This window comes from Desarmillaria tabescens, assembly GCF_030435595.1.
Source record: "Desarmillaria tabescens strain CCBAS 213 chromosome Unknown EV420scaffold_22, whole genome shotgun sequence".
Taxonomy (NCBI): Eukaryota; Fungi; Basidiomycota; class Agaricomycetes; order Agaricales; family Physalacriaceae; genus Desarmillaria; species Desarmillaria tabescens.
Genome location: NW_026848321.1, coordinates 697,530 through 711,754, shown reverse-complemented (window position 1 = coordinate 711,754; position 14,225 = coordinate 697,530). Strand labels below are relative to the sequence as shown.

General features: G+C 47.9%; 5 protein-coding genes across 5 annotated transcripts; 2 read left to right on the top strand and 3 right to left on the bottom strand.

Moving 5' to 3' along the window:
• Nucleotides 1–355: 355 nt before the first annotated feature.
• EV420DRAFT_1215915 (uncharacterized protein) lies at nucleotides 356–870 on the top strand (the record flags this gene model as incomplete). The annotated part of the gene is given in 2 exon segments (XM_060466405.1): nucleotides 356–557; nucleotides 575–870. Coding segments are annotated over 2 exon segments (498 nt in total), but the record flags the coding sequence as incomplete, so codon positions are not given.
• Nucleotides 871–1,938: 1,068 nt separating this feature from the next.
• Nucleotides 1,939–3,082, bottom strand: EV420DRAFT_1765106 (uncharacterized protein). Its single transcript, XM_060480811.1, has 4 exons — nucleotides 2,666–3,082; nucleotides 2,485–2,609; nucleotides 2,203–2,439; nucleotides 1,939–2,146 (listed from the first exon to the last, which is right to left on the bottom strand). Exons 2-4 carry the CDS (start codon nucleotides 2,605–2,607, stop codon nucleotides 2,081–2,083), a joined length of 426 nt encoding a protein of 141 aa, XP_060329716.1. The 5' UTR covers nucleotides 2,608–2,609; nucleotides 2,666–3,082; the 3' UTR covers nucleotides 1,939–2,080.
• A 1,109-nt stretch (nucleotides 3,083–4,191) lies between these two features.
• On the top strand, nucleotides 4,192–5,133 carry EV420DRAFT_525172 (uncharacterized protein). The gene is made up of 2 exons (XM_060482478.1): nucleotides 4,192–4,820; nucleotides 4,874–5,133. The coding sequence occupies exons 1-2, from the start codon at nucleotides 4,371–4,373 to the stop codon at nucleotides 4,874–4,876; spliced, it is 453 nt and encodes a 150-aa protein (XP_060329715.1). The 5' UTR covers nucleotides 4,192–4,370; the 3' UTR covers nucleotides 4,877–5,133.
• A 2,264-nt stretch (nucleotides 5,134–7,397) lies between these two features.
• Nucleotides 7,398–8,072, bottom strand: EV420DRAFT_1271713 (uncharacterized protein; the record flags this gene model as incomplete). The annotated part of the gene is made up of 1 exon (XM_060467657.1): nucleotides 7,398–8,072. A coding segment is annotated over one exon (675 nt), but the record flags the coding sequence as incomplete, so codon positions are not given.
• A 1,896-nt stretch (nucleotides 8,073–9,968) lies between these two features.
• Nucleotides 9,969–14,225, bottom strand: EV420DRAFT_1550674 (muts domain V-domain-containing protein). The gene is given in 25 exon segments (XM_060473452.1): nucleotides 9,969–10,338; nucleotides 10,392–10,434; nucleotides 10,488–10,555; nucleotides 10,611–10,786; nucleotides 10,836–10,881; nucleotides 10,928–10,973; nucleotides 11,025–11,192; nucleotides 11,245–11,285; nucleotides 11,336–11,359; nucleotides 11,410–11,505; nucleotides 11,558–11,619; nucleotides 11,710–11,957; nucleotides 12,008–12,130; nucleotides 12,182–12,319; nucleotides 12,368–12,457; nucleotides 12,509–12,616; nucleotides 12,667–12,728; nucleotides 12,779–12,897; nucleotides 12,927–13,128; nucleotides 13,177–13,275; nucleotides 13,327–13,468; nucleotides 13,518–13,736; nucleotides 13,793–13,969; nucleotides 13,989–14,131; nucleotides 14,180–14,225. The coding sequence occupies 25 exon segments, from the start codon at nucleotides 14,211–14,213 to the stop codon at nucleotides 10,097–10,099; spliced, it is 2,916 nt and encodes a 971-aa protein (XP_060329713.1). The 5' UTR covers nucleotides 14,214–14,225; the 3' UTR covers nucleotides 9,969–10,096.

Here is a 14,225-nt window from a genome sequence, read left to right as displayed (position 1 = left end):
GGACTCGTTTACCTGAATCTACCGCTCTTTGACGGTACAGTCTAACCCTTGAAAGCCTCCTTTCAGCTCGATCCAGGTAGCTATTCACACTGGTCGCAATAATATATCGATTCAATGTATCAAAGATAACGAACCGGCGACAAGTAACGCCATCGAGATTCTGTCTATATAAAGCCGCGGGGATAGGCTTACGGAAACCCTCTTCAGTATGGCCTTCCCTCCCCTGAACGAGGACCCAGCTGCATGTCATAGCGCTGTGAGTATGAGCGTATACTCGCAGTCATCAGGGTAGATATTACAGTACTGACAAGCAACTTTTTGAATTTAGCCCCTTCACGATGGTCGTCAATTTTGAGCAGTTGTCATCGGCATTGATGCGTATCCAACTAAGGAGGACGTCTTGCGCGGTTGCGTATCCGATGCTACCAAAATTTTCGGATTCTTGACTCAGAATCTAGGCATCCCGACAGATCATATCAGTCTCCTCCTCGGTACTACAGCTTCCCTCTCGTCATTTAATCGGGCATCTGGCATGGCCAGAATTGCGCGCGCCACTCGTGCTAACATCATTGAGGCCCTCCTTGGTCACTCTACGAATTCCAGATACAGAAGGGAGACAATGTCATCATCTATTTCTCCGGGCACGGCGCGGTTTATCGTTGTAAGGACCATCCTGGATACGGTCCCGATTCCCCATCCAGTACAGGTACAATAGAGGCCCTATGTCCTATGGACCGTAGGGCCAGGGCCAGAGGTTTTAGGCTAGGACGCTCTAAGCCAATCCCTGATATCAGCGACCGAGAGCTCAGCACCATTCTCACGGAAATCTCTCGCACTAAAGGACATCACATCACTGTCATTCTGGACTGCTGCCACTCAGGTCTGACCAGAGGCATACAAGTTCGAGGATCAGAGGCGGTGGTATGCGAGGCCAAGGCTCTGTCTGCAACCACTTCGATTGCAGACATGTTTGAGGCTGCTGATAAGAGGTTGGGAAGATTAAAAACTGATGATGGTTCCCCTCGATATCCGTCTATATCTGGGGGGGATTGGACACCTGATATCCCAGAGAATTCGCATGTAGTCTTGGCAGCGTGTCAGGCTTATGAGTATGCGGCAGAAGTGCAACTGGCGGATAACTTGGACTCGAAGTCTGAGCGGCACAATGGGTGTTTTACTTTGGCACTGATTTCTTCGCTCAAGTCGATAATTCGCGACCCGGCTAGCTTGAACAGCGAATTACCAACTTACGTCTAGCTTGTCGAGACACTTGTCAAGAACCTTCCTGAGAATAAATTATTGAACCAGTACCCGATTGTCGCAGGGGATAGTAAGAATGAACGACTTTGGTATATGGTACGGTGTTACTCTCTCTTATCATTACGTGGATATTTGCTGAGGCTGCGTATTCAGAGCTGCAATTGCAGTCCTAGTCCTAGTTACATAGAACGTGATCCTGTTCCGCTAGGCCCTGCAACGGAATAACAGCACACTGCTAGTGTAAGCATATACACACCTAGTCGTTTTTTGTAGAGGCTAGAGCAGAAGCGGTCCAGCGATGAAGTCGCTTCCAATGTGCGGCTATATTAATAATTTTTTCGGTCTCATTTTCTTACGGTACTGTGTTTATATCCTGTATGTTAGGTATAGTTATAGTTCGATTGTCCTATCGTGTATTATTTCGTTTGTGTTCTATGTATGTAAGTATCACAACTACAGAGTAAATCATTGCTCTTTGTGAGTTGTAACTTGTCTCGTGTTTCCTAAGACTCCCTTAGTTCATATATGTGAGATGATAGAATCCGCGTCTTTATCTGCCGTCCGGGCCGCATACTGTATCAGGCTGACATATTCCAAACAACCAATGGCAACAAGCCAAAGTGAAGTAAACAGATAAGCAGGCTAGCTCGGGCTTCAGAAACACTTTATGAGATGACCCCTTGGCCAATTTACGGGGACCCAATCGTAGACTATCATCGTTCTCTTGGCCACTGTTGAAACTCAGATTGCGAAAATCCGCTGTCCTTGGCCTCATCCCCACGTCCTTTCCAATATTTTGTATTTACTAGGTGATGATATATTACAGTACTATAGGTATGAAATTTCCGAGAGATACGGAAGGATTCGTTCTTCCTGTGCTTCGGCTCTATCCATCGATCAAGAGTTAACTTTCGTTGGAAGATATATATGATAAACACTTACACGATATCTTTCAGCCAAACGTCTAAGCTTTGCACGCTGCAGCCGAAATTCGTGTAGTTCACCCAGCTTTTTCAGGACCTCCTGGTCGCGATTCGAAAATGCCAGTCTTTTCCCCTTGTCGAAAACCTCGACAGGATCAAAATCCCTGCCCATCCCGTATTGCTTCGCCAGATTCCTCTCCAATTCTTCCAGAGGCTTGATTTGACTTTGGATCTTCTCCATTCTTTCGTCGAGACCCTAGATCAGAATAAGCATACTTAATGTTCAAGTTGATCAACATACTGGGTACACGGCGCCTTCGTATAAGCACCGACATGTACGGCGATGGCGTCGAAAGATATCGATACTGCGGAAGAAAAGCTTTTTAATTGACGAGATGCACCAACGCTTCTTAATACCACTCATTTCTGCATTGCCAGAGGTGAGCGTGGATGACAGGACGTTGGGGAGACGTTAGACGCACCAACTCATCGTTTTAAACGTGTTCACATAGGCGGATCTATTCTGAGAATGGCCCAGCAAATGTGGGCCATCCGACCGTGTTCGCAACAACAAGATACGTTTTCCGACCTTCACGTTGGACCGAGGATGCGAGAAACATGAGTTCCGCTGTATCTTCCTGATTGACGCCTATGTAGACCCATTTGGTCCGTGGGGATGCGGACCAGTAGTCGCATCCAGGGTGGATAGCGGCATAGAACCTCATGGTGTTCAATTACAGTGAGTACCCAACTGACGTAGTCTCCTCTTCCAGTTGGATGGTCCACCGTGACAATGCCATGAGTACCTGGAAGTAACGGTAACTATAATGGTGGGTGGACATTTTTGTCCTTAATGCGTCCTCACTCGCGCAGTGGCGCACAGCGTGGCGTAGAATCATGATCAATGCTGCCAATCGGTGCCAAGCCACCGGAAGGTACCGGCATGATTTGTCCGGTTCGGCATAACCTGCCCTCAGCCTGAACCAGCAAAGACCCTTCCTTCTCAGAAGAAAAATTTCCAGCTTCCAATTTTCCTGAAAAATCACTTAGGGTGACAATTTAACCCAGGTGTCGATGAATAAATCCCATCTGCGGGGAAACACGCTTCACTGGTGTGCTACGCCCATGGGAACTTTCTGATCGTGCCTGTTCTTTCGCTGTGAATATACTAAGATCAATCCAGGTAACTTTTTGGATATCGAAGGGGACGACGGACGTCTAGTACTTATTCCGGTCTGCGCCAATCCCAACCAACCCCGGCACATCACACAAAGTAGCACCTCAGTTGCTAGAAACCTGAAAATCATTCGCCGTCTGGGCGTCAACCAACTGTTCTCGGGGTGCTGGAAGGGTGGGGAGGTGCGAATGGTAGAGCCGAGGAAAGGTTGGAACCACGACAACAAATGGAAGAGGTGACGCTTATGGACTAGCTCCAACTGTGCTCTGATGTACAACAGAATTATCAACCCTTTCCCTGCTTCTCATGCGTGCGACCAACACCTTCACAGTGGCGGTCCAATATTGATATATCATATACCCACCCAATCCCGCAATTGATGTCGACAGTCGTCCCCCCACCCTGCCACGTACACTTACATAGCGAGATTCCTTGTCAACATCATGTTGTCGTTCCAGCACCTAATATGTTCTATCATACTGTGGCCGCGTGCTTGTGCACATACGCTGACCTGGTCTCTGGTCTAGGGCAGCAGTTATTCTACCTGAGTGGATACAATGCTGTTTTTTGCCTGGTTTTCCTGCTACTGGGTGCTTCTCCCCTACGGCTGGTGGTTCGGTGCTTGGCTCAGTAACGTTGGGTCTGTGGGTCGTGCAGATGAGGGTAGGATTGTTTGTAGTTAGCGCCTTCTTCCCTTGTCGTGTACATATGTCGGGGACCAGTGTTTACTGTGTGGACGCTGCCGTGTAATGCTACCTACCTGCATTCTGGATCCGATCTATTACATTTTTAGTAATATGATTGTTATGTCGTGAGATGCAGGTATCGTACCTGCTTCACCGTCTCTATTTCTTACAACAAACTGATGGAAGACTACGGCCTTTCCTTATACCAGCATGACTCGCACACGGGTGTGACGGCTCTCATGCTGGTACTCAACAACCACTATTCAAATATCCACAATCCATTGATCGCACCGGGTCAGTTGCTTGTAACGTGGTGTGACAGGCATGAGCTGTGCGTTTGTTCGTGCAAGGTGTTGGGGTTCAAAAGTCGCTATCATTCTCACTACTACCCGGGACATGTTTCTCAACCTCAAGAAGCTCGCCGGCAAGGTGGCACGTCTGATTGAGTACGCCAAACGTGTCTGTATACGAATATTCGAGGCCATGCTCCCTCATGCTGTTCACTATGACGACCAAGCAGAAATGAACGTGATCCAGCATCAAATCATACCTCTGCAAGAGTCAGAGAGGATGCTGGCGACACGATATGGGATGGCCGAGGATTTTGATTCGGTAGAAGTCTTTAGCGAGGCCAAAAAACGGGCATTTGCCGGTGATCACCATGACCGTGCCTTCAAGGACCTGCAGGAATTGGATCGACTAAATGAACTGAGGCTGAGGCTTGCTGGGCTCCGTCTTTCAACACGTGCCCATGCAGTCACTCCTCCCGCAAACGTGAGCGTCGGTTGCGTGTATATGGCATTTCATATTCACTTTTGCCTTTGTAGTAAGGAAGGAATGATAATCGCCTCTAGGATTGAGCCATCAGAGCATAGCAGAAAGCCACCTGTACGTCAGTGCGAGATATATGTGTATATTAGCCATTTTCTTTCGACATTCACTGTATGAAGTCATGCTACCTACCTATCTAGCACCTACCGTTTGCCTAACGTCTCGTCTTTCGTGCGCTATTGCAACCTTTATCTATTTATCTCATTTGGGCCCACATGTAACTTCTTGCCAGTTTCGATGTCCTCTGATAGGAACCGTCATGCAGCCGCGCTTCAGCGCTGGTCATTCAGAACCTGCAAGTCTTGACCACTGCCTTGAAAGAAAAGGCGAACTACAGTCGCAAGAGCGTCGGCTACCGCCGCGTCGATCCTGATGTGGGATCGTTGAGTTAGCCGCTTTGCAATGCGCGTTCCCAAAATATTCTAGCGTGGAAAGGTGTTAGGCGACGAAAGTCAATACCTTCAAGCCTTTCCGAGTCGTTTTGCGCTGAGTCGTCGAGGAAGAACCCCAGGTCAGCAGAGTAAGAGAAGAGGATGTAGTTGATCAATCGAAGTTTTTCGGCCTTGCACGTTCACTCGAGTGCGACGCATGTGCCCATCAATTCCGAGGTTGCGATTTACAGTTGAGACTGATGCAGAGTTGCCGCGGCGCCTGTGCTATTACAAAGCATGCCACGATTTGATGGCCGAAAGTCGGCTCAGCGCTATCAAGGTTTCGGGCCGCATTGTGAAAAGTAAAAAAGTATCTGCGTTCTGAATATTATTAACAATTTTACAGAAAATAAATTTATTCTAAGTAAAAAGGGAGTACAATCTTCTGGAAAATTTGCGTGCCGGCTTGAAATTGTCCCACACTGAACTTGCCGGTATGCTAAAAACGGATTCTATTTTATGCCGCAACGGTTGCCGAGTTAGGTTGCAAAGGCAGGTGGCACGATTAACCTTATGATCAGCCCCACCACGTAGTCGCGTCGTCTACCGAGACTATGAATAACACCACCACCACCTGACAAGCCAATAACTTCTTAGCTGCCCATTTTTCGAGTCGAGTCTTTCCTAGTACTATCTAGTACTGCTAGTAGAACCGGACCAAGGGACCGACCTCCTTCGATATCAAATGTAGGATATGGTCCTGAAGGGGTCGATGGGACTACCTCACTACTATGTGGGAGCTCTGAATTTCTCCCCAGCATTTCTCGTGCCGTTGGCTGCTGATAACGCTCACAGTGGAAGCTTGCCACGGGTGTCGCTATATCATCAGTGGCTCAGACCAGTGGCTTGGGGGCCCGCATACCTCTAGCCTCGAGACACTTTCTCCTCCATAACAGGCCATTTCCGTCTCTACCAGCCGAACCGTTAAAACAACATGAAAGACGTGGAAAGAAGGGGCAAGTCTTGGGGCAGATTCGAATTCGTGGCAAATCTAGTCCTGCATGCCTTTCCGACTCTCCGAGGTGTTCCCAGATACTACGTGTTGTTTCCACCGCATACTAGATTTGTTTTATGGGCAGGACTGTCTTTACGTCTTGTTTCTCTGGCTTCGGGAATACTACCACTGCATAGGTCTTGCTGTTGAACACTATCGAATCGGACGAAGATGATCCGGAGCTCGTCCTGTTGTTTGTCCGAGTTCAGATTCAACCGATTCTACTTTATTGCCGGAACTTTGTAAACGCTCGGAGCTACCGGTATGCGGACTGCCTCTCAAAACAATAACGTCATCTTGTATGTAAGGCGCGCGCCATAAAACAATAGCCATTTGATGCTAATCCGTCAGCCCTGTGCCATTCAATGAGAAGAGAAGATGTCACAGATCAGAACGTATTACCCATCTGTACGTTCTGAAATAAACTTTGCAAAGCGCACTGATCCGCACCCGACCAGTGGCAACTGTCTCCGAAGCGACATACCTCAAAGCGTAAATCTCTTATTGTCTACGCCAAAAAAAGTGCGGTTGCGCTTTGCAATGAGACAATAGGACCGGCCGTGTAATGTCCACATATAAAAAGCTACCCCACCCGTGCTTGGTGTCCTCACCTACTACTTAGATCACAGCTGCACTGGTCTGCGCTCATAATCTTCTACGAACATCCTCATTAATATTCATGGACAACTTTGTCGAGTTCATCCTTGACATGATTGGGCTAGCCCCAGATAGCACTCCGCAGAATGAAGCATCTGAACTGTGTACGACGGACGGGGGATGCGTTATCACTTAATAGCGCGTACAATTTATGTGGTGAGGCTTTCGTTCTTTCTCGCATTGACTTTGAATCGCTCACTGGTAACCATTAGCGCTCTAGGACAGGCGTGAAAAGGGCTCTGAATTGGATAGCAGGACTCCAAACGAACATATGGCGCGCCGCGTCACTTCCCCTCCCTTATTGTTTTATTTTGATCAACGGACGTTACGACCACTGCACCACGGCATCAATGTAATCACATTGGGACTTCATATTATATTTCTGTTTGAATTGGAAAGTCGTGCGATGATTGAGGGGAAGCTATTTGTTATACGTGTTTAATTAGATTTCTCTTCTGTGGGAGGATGAGTCGTCGTTTCTTCATTGGACAGCGAGCGGGGCTCAGCGTGAAGAACAGCCATGTTTTCAAATGTTATCTGCCCATTGCACGTCGCGTTATCGTAGGCATCTTGCTGACCAAACACCATTGCTTTGGCCTCTGTGTCGTCCTTCTCTCTGACTGCGCGACCGAACATTTGGCGTAATGGATCTATCCAACCAGGTATGAGTGGTCGAAACTCGTCGTTGAACCCTGTGATGATGCGCTGATAGTAGGGCCACATAGTAGGGAAGAAATTCTTGGCATCGTGAGCCCTCTCGAGGTCTTGCGCGTCCCAGTTCATAACGGCGGGATGGTCCTTGATTTGGCGTTGACGGTCTTTGAGGTTGTAATGAAGTCCAGCCCATACGAGAATATAAAGGAAGGACTCCAGGTCGTGACAGTACAAGTGGGATGGTGTGTTCGTAACAAGCAAGTCAAGAGCCGTAAATGGCCTCGTTCCGGTGCGCTGGAGAGCTTTGGACGACATCACCGTACCATCTTCTTCGACTTCAGATGCGTTATCCCAGTCATTCAATATACCGACGACTGCGTGTTCGTCTCTGCACCCCATGAGATTGTTGTCGCTGATATCACGATGAAGTGCTTTGCCCTCTTTGTAGGCCCAGTAATGGCCTGTAGTCTCCAGTTAGTAACATACACTGCGTCTTTGAAGCCAGAACTCACATTCAACATAATCAATGAAGACTGCCTTGAACTCTTCAAGGCTATGAACTTGCCAGAGCTTTTCGTAACGCTGGCAGGCAAAGTATAGAAGGTGATGGACTGGAAACGTGGAAAGGACCTCCGGAGAAAATTTGAAACGTGGGAGGTGAAGATCTTTCTCCGAGTCGTAGAGGCGACTCCAGGTAATGTTTGGGAGATATTTCTTCAGTTTGGGCGCCTTGGTGAGGAGCTTCCTAACCAATTTAGTTTCAAGGGGGCGCGCGCCATCGGTATAAACAGCCTTGAGAACAAGAGATCGCCCTTGTTCATCGATGACTAGAACAACACATGCCATTCACCCGCTAACTTCCGGAGCTATGAACCAAGGTTTATCCTCGGTTGTGAATGTCAAATCAGAGCCACTCTGTTCCCCGGGAAAGACGAATCTGGAACCTTTCCATCGCCTCGCCATACTCCCTTCTTCTCCATCTTGCGCAGGTCCCGGATGAAAGTATGGATTGACACCCGGCCGCCATCCTAGGATGCGGGGCGTGCATTTCAGCATCGCAAACAGCACGAGCACCAGATATTGGGGCTTCTCTATAAAATCAAACGCCGCCATCCTCAACATGCAGGTAGCGTCGAAATATGACAAGACGATTTGGCTGTCCCTCTGGGCTATCCCCACAACATAGAGTCGAGGAGTGGCAACAAAGCATTCCAAGGCGTCTGCAGCGAGCTGAGGCACTTTGTTCATCTGGTACCGATGGGGCCATTTGTTAGACCGCTGAGAAAGATTTCCGGATTGTGCAACACTCCCCGTTTGGTGCTACGCTTCGAAGACGACGTGTGCGACGGTTCTTCATCAACGGGGGGCATGCTATGACGGCGGGTGTGTTCATCCGAGCGGTACGGAGAGGCTTCGGAAACGTGTGTTGCTGATTGAGCTGCCAAAGGATGCCGCTCTTTGCGAAGTTTTGATACCCGTGTTTTCTGTACCTCCATTGGAAAGACAGTCATAGACCAATCCGGTTGGCGCTTAGAGTCTCCATCAAGCCACAGTAACGTCTGAGATGAAAGGGCAAGGAAGTCCGGGCGCCTTGAGCTCTTGCTGTCGTCTCCAGCATAAATATTGAAGTCGCCCTCCTGATGCCACAACTTAGCTTGCAGGCTCCAAGAGTTGGACTGTTCTGACGATGAGGAGATGGGGTCATCGAGCAGAGTCTTCCACAAAGGAGTGCATAATTTGGTAAATGGATCATAGAGGTGATGTTCGACTTTATCTGGTTGGAGCATAGTTTCTTGGTATTCTCGGAGAGCTGCCTGGTCCAAAACCCAAGTACGATCAAGAACTGGACTTATAGCGTCGTCATCAGATGATCCACACATTTATGATCCACTCCCGGATGTCGATGTCTGAAACTATCTTGGTGCCTATCTGCACTTTGACGTTCCGCTTCGTACCATCGGACTTGCGGTCTTTCGTGCGCTGTTTGGTTGGAGTACCGGACATATCTTCACAAGAGTGTGTGAGCAGAATAATGATAGAAAACACGTAGAACGCACTCGTATAATTGTTGCGACCTGAATCGCTCGTAGACGTTGACCAGGAAGAGTAGGTTGAGAGTAGGACGAAGAAGAAGAAGACGAGGATGAGGAAGAGTACATCGTGATTATGTATGCTATATATCTCTAAGAGAGAACAAAAGAGAATTGGAGCTACTTTGTTAGTTGAGAGCTATAGAGTGGCAGACTGGATTTCAGTGGCAAAATGAACAAAGTGAAGTTGCTCGTTTCCAAAAACGGAGCTGATCGGCCACGCGGTTGTCCCAATTTAGATATCACCGCCAGACTTTCTTATTGTACGGAACATGTACTTCAAGGAAGTAGTTGATCATCAAATTGTTTACACAAAGCATTATACACAAACGACAAAGCAAGCTATTAATACAATGTTTACAAATACTCAAGCATCCGGGGTGAAATGAAGGACTAGAGTGTCGCAAGCAAGGACTGAAGCCAAGCGTTGCCCTCTATCTTTGGCTTGAAGTTATCGAAGCATCGCTTCAGGCTCTCTAATTGGACTTCCGGAGAGACGCCATCAATATCTTCCATAACGACGTCCTCATCGTCTTGAGTCTGCGATGCAGCCCAAGTGGAAAGTAGTTCCTCGACGATGGCAATCCCTTCATTTGTCACTTCTACGGGCATGTTGTCATCGGCTGAATCTTCGGCTAGAAGGACAGTATCAGGAGCCTGTTCTCGAACAAAATAAAAGGGTGCTGACCACCACCAAAATCTTCCAGTTCCTCTGCCTTCCGACGTGCGAGCTAAGTAGATGTTTGAGTTTGTGCTCCTGATAGACATAAGAACGAAAGCACACCTTGACAACACTTTCGGGGAAATTCGCCAACTCGGCAACATGTATACCAAAACTTTGGTCCGAAATACCTGCATGAAACATTTTCAATAAGCAGAAGATACTCGCTTGAACAAAGGCGCTGACCCGGCTCGACCTTGTACAGTAGTGTGATGTCCCGTCGCTGATTCTCGTCTGGAGTATCAGCAACGTGAGCTACTACATGCAAATTTTTCACATGAGAGATTTGCTGGTCCAGCGCAGTTAACTCATGGAAATGTGTCGCGAAAAGGCAAAAGGCGTGTATCTTGGAAGCAATGTGTCTAGGGATCTGACATTAGCAAGAAGAACCCGGCAAATAAGCAGGCTTACTCTGAGATCGCCCAAGCTAAGCCAAATCCATCATACGTCGAGGTACCTGCCACAGGTGAATGTATGCGTTAAAGGTATCAGCAGTGCCCTACCTCGTCCAAGTTCATCAATGATGATGAGAGAGTTCGGAGTCGCCGACTAAAACCTAGATGAGCCTGCATGCACAACATATATCGATACTCCACTTACACGAAGAATGATTGCTGTTTCTAGCATTTCCGCCATGAAAGTGGAGACGCCCTTCAACTGACTATCCCCTGCTCCCACGCGGCATAATACTGAGTCAAAGACAGGGAGTTTCGCTTCGGAACAAGGCACAAAGCATCCTGTCTGGGCCATCAGAGCAATCACACCCGTCTAACGATATGTCTTTAGACCTCAGTTCAAAGGAGAAGAAAAGAAAACGAACTTGTCGAATGTACGTTGATTTTCCACCCATGTTGGGACCGGCTACAGGCCAGTGAGCAAGATGATCGATGCTGGAAGGGATAGACGCTTACTGATGATTTGGAACTCGCTTTCGCCTGAAGGTGATGTGAGATGATACACACCAACGGAAGGGAAAGAGCAGCACCTTTAATCATCTCAATATCATTGGCAATGAAATGAACGTCGTCTTGAACTTCAAGACAGGGATGCCGAGCGTCTTTAAGGACCAAGCTTCCGGTACCTATCGCATTGAATAAGCTTAGAATACGTGGAGAGGGGAATAGTTGACGTACCCATCTCAAAGACTGTCGGTTTGACGTAAGGTTCAGGAGCATTAACGGACACATGGGCGAAGCTTCAATATAAATGAGCTATAGGTCCAAGAAGAATACCGCGGACGCACCTCAGAATTACGTCGAGATGTGCGATGATGTTATCCAGCGACTCCAGGATTGGAGTGTATGTGGCTACATCCAGGGGTATGAGGAGATGAGGAGAAGAAGAAACAAGTTGGCTGTACTCACATGCTATGTTAACGACTTCTTTGACCAAACCACTCTGGGTTCGGGTGTACTTGTCTGATATGTCCTTGAAGTCTTCTGCCAGATTTTTTAACGTCTTCGTGGTAAAGTAAACGCCGCTTTTAATGGTTCCTAGCTCAATATACTTCTTCGTTGAAAGGCCCTTGGCATCCTATTATCGCACGTCAACTGAAGCAGAAATGACTGATAGCAACTACAAACATTTTTCGTTAGACGGAAACAGTATCCATACACTTGACTGTTCTCTAGGTGAAGTTTCTTGTCTAACTCCATGTTGAGATCGTCCCCGACGGATTGGTGCTCTTCATCTAAGCCGTCACGAATCTGGAGAGTCACTCAATGGCTAGTTGTATGATTGCAGAAACAAAGGCAAACCTTGCTCAGCTCCTCGGCGAATTCTTTCAATCTCGGATCGAAGTCTGGCTTGATGACATAGCTATGATGGTCGAGCTGATCCAAGTCGAGCGTCTGTTCCACCATCTCACTATACTTTGAAAGGTTGGCCTCGTGTTCCTAAAAGAACGTTAATACTAGTCGTGAATTAGACACCAAGCGCCTTACACGCAAAGCGGTGAGGTAAGCCTCATCTATCAAGGACGCGTGCTCTTCTTTGGTTTGTACGTCATTCAGTGTTTCAATCATGCCAGGAAGCTGCAGTCTTTCAGTCAGCTCTATATCACACCGAATGTCGAAAACCTTTACCTTTAGAACAACTTGATACACGCGAACGACGTCTTCGAGGGATGCCAAGGACTTCTGGAATCGTTTTGACAGCCGGTGCAAATCGGGCATCATTTTCATGTAGTCGTCCTGCACCACATATTCAGAATGAATCGACTCATTTAAGCAAAGATTCTGACCTGAAGACTACGGCGCGAATTTGAGTCATCGACAAATATTTCCACCAAGTTTTGGCGTCTCCCTGTTGGTCACGGTTCACTTAATGGACAGAGATGGTGCCAAAGAACATACGAATCTCATGGAGGTTGACTAGTGGCTGCTTGAGCCACGTAGCGAGAAGACGCTGTCCCTTGAGCCGTTTTGCATTTGTTGAGAAGACCGAGAAGGGTCGTATTACGTGTGGTCGTGCCCTATATCCGAAGTTAAAGCGAGTGCCAACCTGGAAGAGCCAAAACTCACAGCATTTCCGGGAGCTTCTGTCAGGTTTAGAGCGCGCAGCGCACTTGCATCAAGCTTCATATACTGGGACAAGTCGTGGGTCCGGATGGTATATGCTTCGTGATTGGTTGGATCTGCGAGGAGCGACAGATATGCTATCAGTGCAGAGAGCGCAGCCGGTGCAACAGGAAGCGAAAGTTGGGCTAACTTGATGTCAGCTAACATAATCCAGCCATAATTTGCGGACATACGAATAGAAACCGATGCATCAGCAGATCCAGTCGCCGGTGCTGGGGTCTTTGACAAGAGGCGTGGTAAATCGTCGGCTATGTTTTTGGCCATGAACTCGCCTGCATATCGTGATTAGCATGTGTAAGCAAAAAGAAACGCCGTAGTCCTACTAGGCTTTCGCTCAGTGATCACTACACCGCAGCGGTCAAGGACGGCTTTTAGTTTGTTAAGGTCAAGGTCCCGATCCGTATTTCCTGAGGAAGTTCCTGTCGGAAGGATGGCCTCTTTGACAGACAGTTGGATGATAAGCGACTGCAAACCAGTGAGCGCCAAGATACGACTGTGACAGAAGGAACCGTACTTCAGTATTTGAGAATAAATCATTATCCACAAAGTCAGCTACGCCCAGCTGGCGTATGCTCGTGTCTGCGAACGCAATGCCGACAGACTTGACTTTGTCTTTTCCCCCTCCAGCCGCCGAAGTAGTATTAACCTTGATGGCCATGACAATGGGAGCTGAGAGTAGGTCGGACGAGACAAAAAGCAGATCCTCCACAGCCTGAAGATTCCCAGGAGATGCCTGTAATATCTGTTAGGACGATTCTCAGAAACAAATGGTCTAAGCTGCGCGCGCACCTCCTTCTCCAGTCTGTACTTGGAGCACTTCTTCCCTTGACTTTCGGGTTCCCAGATCTCGACACGGAGTTGTTTGGTCGTGAGGGCTTCCCTAAGCAGCATTTGGGCTATGCTGACTTTAAGAGAGACATAAGGAAGCCCGACAGTTCGCCCTCCAGCTCCGAGGTATTTGATTACCTGAATTGGTGTGAAAGACATGAGTAGCTGCATACAGCGCGTCAGGTCCATAAGCAGAGTAGAATTCATCAGGCGCCGTCCGGTGGAACAGTCGCAAGGTCCCGGTCTCTGGAGATTTTGCAGGCAGTTTTCCGAAAAACGTAACGAAAGCTGGGTCGTTATCTAGCAGGATTCAGTAAGAGGCTACACATAATAAGATACAAAAGGCACCATTCGCGTCATCGTCCTTGTCCCTCCCATACATGGTGGATGTGGT

Excerpts from the sequence above, each read along its gene's own strand:
- EV420DRAFT_1765106 (XM_060480811.1), bottom strand. The coding sequence starts at position 2,607 with ATGAGTGGTATTAAGAAGCGTTGGTGCATCTCGTCAATTAAAAAGCTT. Across the intron at positions 2,440-2,484 it reads ACGAAGGCGCCGTGTACCCA|GGTCTCGACGAAAGAATGGA; the intron begins GTATGTTGATCA and ends ATTCTGATCTAG. Across the intron at positions 2,147-2,202 it reads GTTTGGCTGAAAGATATCGT|AGCCGAAGCACAGGAAGAAC; the intron begins GTAAGTGTTTAT and ends ATCGATGGATAG.
- EV420DRAFT_525172 (XM_060482478.1), top strand. The coding sequence starts at position 4,371 with ATGAGCTGTGCGTTTGTTCGTGCAAGGTGTTGGGGTTCAAAAGTCGCT.
- EV420DRAFT_1550674 (XM_060473452.1), bottom strand. The coding sequence starts at position 14,213 with ATGTATGGGAGGGACAAGGACGATGACGCGAATG. Across the intron at positions 12,617-12,666 it reads ATTCGCGCCGTAGTCTTCAG|GACGACTACATGAAAATGAT; the intron begins GTCAGAATCTTT and ends TATGTGGTGCAG. Across the intron at positions 11,506-11,557 it reads ACCGACAGTCTTTGAGATGG|GTACCGGAAGCTTGGTCCTT; the intron begins GTACGTCAACTA and ends TCAATGCGATAG.